This window comes from Chiloscyllium plagiosum, unplaced genomic scaffold, assembly GCF_004010195.1.
Source record: "Chiloscyllium plagiosum isolate BGI_BamShark_2017 unplaced genomic scaffold, ASM401019v2 scaf_14488, whole genome shotgun sequence".
Classification (NCBI taxonomy): domain Eukaryota; kingdom Metazoa; phylum Chordata; class Chondrichthyes; order Orectolobiformes; family Hemiscylliidae; genus Chiloscyllium; species Chiloscyllium plagiosum.
Window position 1 is genome coordinate 21,942 of NW_025213062.1, and position 8,305 is coordinate 30,246.

The window sequence follows — 8,305 nt, forward strand, 5'->3', positions numbered from 1 at the left end:
GTGGCCAGTGACAAACACTGCCCTTCACATCAAAGGGCAATGCTGTGTGATCAAACAGTGAAGGGGAGGGCAGGGATTAAATCAAAATAGAATTGGAGGGAGAAATGATGCACTCCACTCCCTGTGGCACCCACCTCTCCCTGAACAACTCCAGGGTGTTGGTCGACACCGCGTGCTCCTTCTCCAAGGACACCCGGGCTCTAACGTATCCGCGGAAGAGGGGCAGGTAGTCGAGTTCCACGGTATTTTTTTTTTGTTTTATTAAACAAATTACAAAACAGTTTACAAAAAAACATTGACAGCTGTACACAAAAGACAGCAATTTTACAAGGGAGAGGAGCAGCAAAGCTAGGCCCCGAACCCTACCGTTCAACCAATTTACAGGGAGGACAAACCTCAAATCCCAGTTCGACATATGACAAGACAGTGACAATGACATTTGTACATTAGACAATACCGTTACATACAAAAGTGCAGACAATACAGACCCAGCAAGCCCCCGCCCCTCCCACCTTCCGACCACTCTAAGGCAGCCCGCCCCTACCCACCTTCCGGTTCTCGGTCCACCCCATGCCCCTTCCAGTTCTCGGAGTTCCACGGTATTAAACAGAGAGATCTTTACAGATTATGAAAACCTCAATGACATCATCAGGCCTAATTTCCCAAGCTTCTCTGCAATCCAAATCTCTGATTGGATCTGGGTTTCAGCCCCAACCACACAATCCCCTCTCCTTTGTTCATTTGTGCATGGATTGATGAGCAATTCCCAGTGATGATCCCTGATAGCCAATCAATGTTGATGATACATCTCTCTGATTGAGTGCAAGATGTCCCAGGAGGATAAATACAAGGGCTTGTGGGAGAGAGGCTTAATTCTAGAGTTGTCTAGGTGATAGTGAGCAGGAGTAGTGAAGATGGCCTCCCAAGTGTGTCAGAACTACCACAAGGACTGTGAGGATGCTGTTAACAAGCAGATCAACCTGGAGCTCTATTCCTCCTATGTTTACCTCTCCATGGTGAGGCTTGGCTACTGATAGAATGAAGTCAGCCTTAAATTCAATTGAGTAGTTAGAACACTTCAATATGAGTCAGCTCATTAAATGCATTTCAGTAGCTTTCCCTAAATGTGGTATGGTGAATATTTTAAAAATAAGTTTATTGTTACTTGAAAATAGCTGCCCCCTTTCCTGACTAGTTCAAATCTAAAAATAATACTCCTCCTATGGAGCTTTCTAATTAAGGCAAATGTGATGTTGTAAATAGTCATGAGTATTGTTAACACTTAGCTCTATCCAATCAATCCTTTGGATTAGAAAATCAAATATCTTTCAAATGAATATAACTTTTATCTGAAATGCTGCTAGACATACTAATTTTAATATTGGTTTCTAGTATCCCTAGTTCTTAATTTAACTGGGTGACTTGTTAAACTCGAGCAGCTAGTGGAAAGCCTTTCACTGTCTTAATCTTAAACAGAATTGTTACCCTGAAGTCTGCCAATAATGCTGATTTTTGTTTTCAAATGTTAAGTGGCTTTTTTCTTTCTCTTTCTTTTTCTTTCTCCTTATGCTTTCAACGGACCAGCATTTGAGCAGGCTTGGGAAAAGAATGGACCATGGAAATTTCTGTTCTGACTCTCTCCTTGTCTCTTCTTCCACTTGCAGTCCTCTTACTTTGACTGGGATGATGTTGCCCTGCGTCACTTTGTTGAGTTCTTCAAGGAGCAGGCCCATGAGGAACGGGAACATGCTGAGAAACTGATGGAATTCCAGAATAAACGTGGCGGCAGAGTCCTCCTGCAGGATGTCAAGGTTGGATTTAATTTTACTTCTAACTAGCTTCAATGAGACTTGTGGCACTAAATGTTTGAAACAAATGATCGTTAGCTCAATATTGTAACTACTATGACATGCTAGTTCATTGAAGCATCTATTTTCCCCCCTCCCAGAAGCCAGAGCAGGATGAGTGGGGCAATGGTCTGGAGGCAATGCAGAGAGCTCTGCAGATGGAGAAGGATGTGAACCAGAGTCTGCTGGATCTGCACAAACTCTCCTCTGGCCACACGGACCCTCATGTGAGTTCTTAGTATTTTTAACCCTTTGGTTCTAGCTTAATAAATGGAATAACAAACCCTCATGTGAGTTCCTTATGCTAAGATTGTTGACTTGTTTTTTAAATTTGCTATTGTAAAAGACCTCTGGTAGAGTCTGCACAGATCCCCTCCCTAACTCCTGATATGGTTGGCTCTGACAGGCCAATGCAACAGATTCTATGACCAATGTGGACAAATGTGGTGTTTTGTCATGCTCTGAAGCATTGACAAAAGAGCACTTGTTCCTTACAGGTTGTGCTAGTGTCTTTTCTACATGTTAACTAGCCATTCAAAACTAAAGCCAAACCTTCAGGATTGGTCTTTAAGACCCCTTTTCAAAAACAGTTGGAAGTTGCATGTGCAGTCCAATTAAATTGCAAGATTTCTAATTTCAACTCAAATTATTCTAAACTTCCTGACCTTGTTCAATTGAACACTTTTTTTTTTTCTCTTTTGGGCAGGTGCTATTCCATTGCTTAGCAGTGACTTGCTGTATCACTGGGCAAATTGCAAGACCCCACCCCCAGTAGTGGCATTGAATATAAATGCTCTCTTTGGATATTGTGAATAAGTCATGTAATTCTTGAAGCCTACTGCTAATTGATATTTCAGGGCTATGTTAGGGGACTGACCTCTCTAGTTGGGAGATCACATCACCAACCTGAAGAGACTGGGAGCCCCTGAGAATGGCCTGGGAGAGTACCTGTTTGACAGGCTCACCCTGGGGGAGTGACTGAACTGTTTAGTATTTGGCTTGTGTAGTTGAAATTGTCCTGTAATGACAGATTTGTCTTGATGTTAATGACAGCTCAACAGTAAATAAACTGCTCAATAGACACAATGGTGTTAAATGGGTGCCTGTTCTTAAACACAAGACAAGTACACTGGGCTACTTCAGTTTTATCATGAGCTTGCTGCAAAATTTTTTTAAATACCCAACTCCCTCTTTGACATTTTTCTATGTTGCAATCATAGAATGTTATGTCACTCATGTAAATTGTTCAGTGCATTTTTTTCTTTGGACTAAAATTTCCACCTGAATGGTGGGCAGCCAGATCACTCCCTGCTCCAACCCTCAAATCTCCACAACCACCTGATGAAGGAGCAGCACTCAGAAAGCTAGTGCTTTCAAATCAACCTATTGGGCTGTTAACTAGTATTGAGTTTTTTTTAAATTCCCAAAAAACATTTGGGCTAATGCTGACTGGATTGGATCTGAGATCAAAACCTGGACTGTTGCCCTTGGCCCTGAATATTTTTCTTGCATCAATATCAATTCCCCAAATATTCATGGTTAAGAATTGTTCAAGGAACAGTGCCTCGAATCTTTCAGCATCTCCTGCCTACAGATACAATAATTCTGTTATTTGGGTACAATGTCTAAAATTGTTGCACGTGGAATTAGGAGTGGAATGCCCATAGACAGGTCATTAATCCAAATATTCTACTGCTTTCTGGGCAAGTGAAATTCTGGAAATCTGATCTTCATGCAAATGAAATGCAACAGGTTTGTAGCACCTTGGGGGAGGAGCTATAAAGAGCTGCAGCATTTTAGACAGAACGTACGCTAACTTTCCCCCCACAGATACTCCTAGAGCCAATAAATTCTCCTCCTGAATTATTTACTTTTCTCCCTTTTTTTTTTCCCAACTGAGGAAAGCAGTGAAGAGCCGCAGTTTCCAGATCATGTGCTTATTAGCTGCTGTAATGATGATTAGTGATTGGGATAGCACCCAAATTGTCGCTGCCTTTTGGTTTAAGCGCTTGATCAGGTTTACCTGAATCATTGGTGTATTCACACATGCACAACCGTGATGTGCCCCCACCCAAGGGGCCATGCTCTCAAAGGTTTTAAAAGTTGAAACTTTCAGTTACAAACAACAAATGTTAAGCTTTAAGTAAACCATTCAGTATTTACTGATAAAGCAAAAGCCACGTGCTTTATGTTTAGAGGAAAGAAAAGCAGCATTCAAGCTTGAATGTCATGGGAGAAAGTTTCCACAAGTGGAAACTTTCAAATGTTACATTTACATCAAACTGCACAAATAGCAATATCTTGGTTTTTACCAAAACCTTTGAGTAGGGATTGCTTTCCCCCAACACAGCTAACAGGCTATAAGTAGTATTTTAAAGTGATAGCATCAAAACGTTATCCTAAACTACTTAGTGTGAATTGGAGGGTCACAGACATCTTATCTGAATTGAGATATTCTAAATAAAATGGAGCTCTACCTTTTACAGCTGGCTGTCATAGAGCCAGATCACCAAGCAGTGAAAATTAAGACAACTGGGGACAAGGGGTTGCACAGATTCAACATCTCAATAGTCTTTAGATCAGTGTGATACCACTAAACTGTGGGACATGTGAAAAAAAATAACTCAATGGAGAAGTAAACTTTAAAATTCACAATCTGGATATCTTAACAGGCAACTGTCACACAAAACTGTCACAGAAGATTTCAAAGGAGCTGTTTTTGTAAGGTGTGTTCAGGAGGGTTTCCTAACTCAGTACGTTGACAGGCCGACGAGGGGAGAGGCCATTCTAGACTTGGTGCTCGGGGCAGGTATCAGATCTTGTGGTGGGAGAGCATTTTGGTGATAGTGACCACAACTGCCTCACATTCTACATAGCTATGGAGAAGGAGAGGATTAGGCAAAATGGGAGGATATTTAATTGGGGAAGAGGAAACTATGATGCGATTAGACATGAGTTACGAAGCATGGATTGGGAGCAATTGTTCCATGGTAAAGGCACTATAGACATGTGGAGACTGTTTAAGGAACAGTTGTTGCAAGTGATGAATAAATATGTCCCTCTGAGACAGGCAAGAAGGGGCAAGATAAAGGAACCTTGGATGATGAGAGCGGTGGAGTATCTCGTCAAAAGGAAGAAGGTAGCTTACATAAGGTGGAGGAAGCTAGGGTCAAGCCCAGCTCGAGAGGATTACGGGCAGGCGAGGAAGGAGCTCAAAAATGGTCTGAGGAGAGCCAGGAGGGGTGAAACAATCAGCATTACAGCTGGATGTTAAGGTGGAATTAAGTTGTTACATAATTGCTGACCTTATCCTCGGGTCTTGGTGATTGGAGTACTCATTTGGATTGATCTATCTACTAATGCATCCTGTTCATATTGTATATGCAACAAATAAAGCTCCCTTTGTTCATGTTACTTTATTTCCTTCTGATATTGTCAGCTGTGGCCAGAGAGTAGCTACTCAATCCTAAGTTATGAGTTCAAATCCCATTCTTGATTTGAGCATATAATGAGCTCCAGTGCTCTCAATGCCGCACTGAGAGATTACTGCACTATTCAAAGTTATATCCTTATATAGATTGGGAAAGGCAGTGGTGTCCTAATGCACCAGCCACTGAAGGTAAGTAGTCAAGAGAGTGGTGCTGGAAAAGCGCAGCAGATCAGGCAGAGTCTGAGGAGCAGGAGAATCAACGTTTTGGGCAAAAGCCCTTCATCAGGACATGCAAGTACAGCAGGTGGTAAAGAAAACAAATGGTATGTTGGCCTTCATAGTGAGAGGATTCAAGACCAGGAACAGGGGTGTTTTGTTGCAATTGTACGGGGACTTGATGAAACGACACCTGGAGAATTGTATGCAAATGTAGTCTCCTTATCTGAGGAAGGAGGTTCCGAATAAGGAGGGAGTGTCATGATGATTTACCAGACTGATTCATGGAATGGCAGGACTGATTTATGAAGATTCATTGGAATGGTTAGGATTATATTCCTTAGAGTTCAGAAGGATGAGCAGAAATCTCATCAAAACCTATAAAAGTCTAACAGGATTAGTCAGAGTACACGCAGGAAGGATGTGCCTGGTGACTGGGGAATCTAAAACCATGGGTTAAAGTCTAAAGGTACAGGGTAAATCATTTTGAAATATCGTCACCCAGAGAGCGTGAGCCTGTGGAGTTTGCTAAGCAGTTGAGGCCAAAACATTTTATGATTTCAAGATGGAGTTAGCTATAACATAGAATCCATACAGTGTGGAAGTAGGCCATTTGGCTCATCAAGTCCACACTAGCCCTCCAAAGGGCATCTCACCCATACCTACCTATTGTGATAAACCTGCATTTCCCATGGCTAACCCATTCACCTAGACATCCCTGGACACTATGGGCAATCTACCCTAACCTGCACATCTTTGGACTCTGGAAGGAAACTGGAGCACCCGGAGAAAACCCACACAAACACAAGGAGAACGTGCTAACTCAACACAGATGATTTGCGGACAATGGAATCGAACTCGAGTGCCAAGTGTTGTGAGACAGCAGGGTTAATCTCTGAGCCACTGTGCCTCCAAAGAGCACTTGGATCAAAAATGATTAAAAGGATATAGGGAGAAATCAGAAAAAGGGTAATCCACTCATGATCAGCTATGATCATATTGAATGGCAGAGCAGGTTTGATCGGGTGAAAAGCCTACTCCTGATTGTGTTTTCTGTGTTTCTCTATCCTTTCTGACAGATACAAAACATCCCTGAACAGTTGTTACAACCAGATTCGAGAGTGGGGTGCTGGAAAAACACAGCAGGTCAGGCAGCATTCGAGGAGCAGGAGAATCGACGTTTTGGGCATAAGCCCTCCATCAGGAATGAGGCTTGTGGACCAAGGGGGCTGAGAGATAAATGGGAAGGGGGTGGGACTGGGAGGAAGGTAGATGGGAATGTGATAGGTAGGTGGAGATAGAGGCTTTCTGACCTATCACCTTCAACCCCACCTTCACTACCTATCGCATTCCCAGCTACCTTTCCCCTAACCCCAACCCCCCTCCCATTTATCTCTCAGTCCCCTTGGCCAACAAAGCCTCATTCCTGATGAAGGGTTTATGCCCGAAACATTGATTCTCCTGCTCCTCGGATGCTGCCTGACCTGCTGTGCTTTTCCAGCGCCACACTCTTGACTTTGATCTCCAGCATCTGCAGCCCTCACTTTCTCCCAGTTGTTACAACCAGATGAGGAAGGGTTTCATCTCTTCTCTTCTTGAACTCCCCTCTCAGTCAATCACAACATCTATTTGTTTCATTTCCTTCTTTACAAACATGGATAACATCGAATAGTACAACAGAAAGAAAATTCAGAATTTGTTGGAGAATCTCAGCAGGTTTGACCAGGCAGAGAGAGCAGAGTTAACATTTTGGGCCCATTTACCCTTCTTCAGAATTTGATTTGATTTGATTTATTGTAGCCGCATGTACCTAAGTACAGTGAAATGCATTGTTTTGTGAGGAGTACAGACAGATCATAGCAAACAACAACATAAAGACCATAGGGTGCTCAGACAGAGTGAGGCATACAAGGTTATTGCTGCAGGGGATGTTCAAAAACTCAAGAACTTTACAATAGAACAGGACTCAGAAGAGTCACTGGATTCAAAATGTTAACTCTTGCTTTCTTCCCACAGATGCTGCCAGACGTGCTGAGCTGCAACAGCAATTTCTGCTTTTGTTTCCGATCTCCAGCATTTACAGTACTTTGATTTTATTTGTGTCTAACTGAGCTGGTGTCAGTATGATGGACTGAACAGCCTCTTTCTGCACCATGGCACTTCTGTAATGCTGTGACTTTAATTCAGGTTCCATTTGCCACCATACTGAGATCTGAAACTGCACCTTCAGAACCTTAAGGCTGGAGAACTGGCCCGGAAATATTAACACTGCCCATTGAATACATCAATACCAGAGCCATAGAGACATACAGCACAGAAACAGATTCTTTGGTCCAACCAGTCCATGTCGATCATATTCCCAAACTAAGCCAAACACACCTGCCTGCACTTGGCCCATTTTCCTCCATTTTGTTATGGAAGGCTTTTGCCCGAAACGTCGATTCTCCTGCTCCTCGGATGCTGCCTGACCTGCTGTGCTTTTCCAGCGCCACACTCGTGACTCCAGCATCTGCAGTCCACACTTTTGCCGATATCCCTCCACACCTTTCCTATTCATGTACTTTTCCAAATGTCTTTTAAATGGGGTAACTGCACCTGTCTCCACCACTTCCACTGGCAGTTCATTCCAAATATGAACCATTCTCCGTGTAAAAGATTGCCTTGCATGTCCTTTTTAAATCTTTCTCCTCTCACCTTAAAAATATATCCCCTAGTTTAAACTCTCCCACCCTAAGGAAAAAAAAAACCCTTGCTATTCACCTTATCTATGCCCCTCATGATTTTATAAACCTCTAAAATGTTGCCCCTCAAC

The 8,305-nt window shown here is 42.7% G+C and overlaps 1 protein-coding gene across 1 annotated transcript; it reads left to right on the forward strand.

Moving 5' to 3' along the window:
* Nucleotides 1–891: 891 nt before the first annotated feature.
* Nucleotides 892–2,086, forward strand: LOC122547532 (ferritin, heavy subunit-like). Its single transcript, XM_043686144.1, has 3 exons — nt 892–1,016; nt 1,665–1,811; nt 1,949–2,086. The coding sequence occupies exons 1-3, from the start codon at nt 915–917 to the stop codon at nt 2,084–2,086; spliced, it is 387 nt and encodes a 128-aa protein (XP_043542079.1). The 5' UTR covers nt 892–914.
* The last annotated feature ends 6,219 nt before the right edge of the window (nt 2,087–8,305 follow it).

Coding starts and splice junctions, on each gene's coding strand:
- LOC122547532 (XM_043686144.1), top strand. CDS start 915: ATGGCCTCCCAAGTGTGTCAGAACTACCACAAGGACTGTGAGGATGCT. Junction 1,017..1,664: donor CCTATGTTTACCTCTCCATG/GTGAGGCTTGGC, acceptor TTCCACTTGCAG/TCCTCTTACTTTGACTGGGA. Junction 1,812..1,948: donor TCCTCCTGCAGGATGTCAAG/GTTGGATTTAAT, acceptor CCCCCCTCCCAG/AAGCCAGAGCAGGATGAGTG.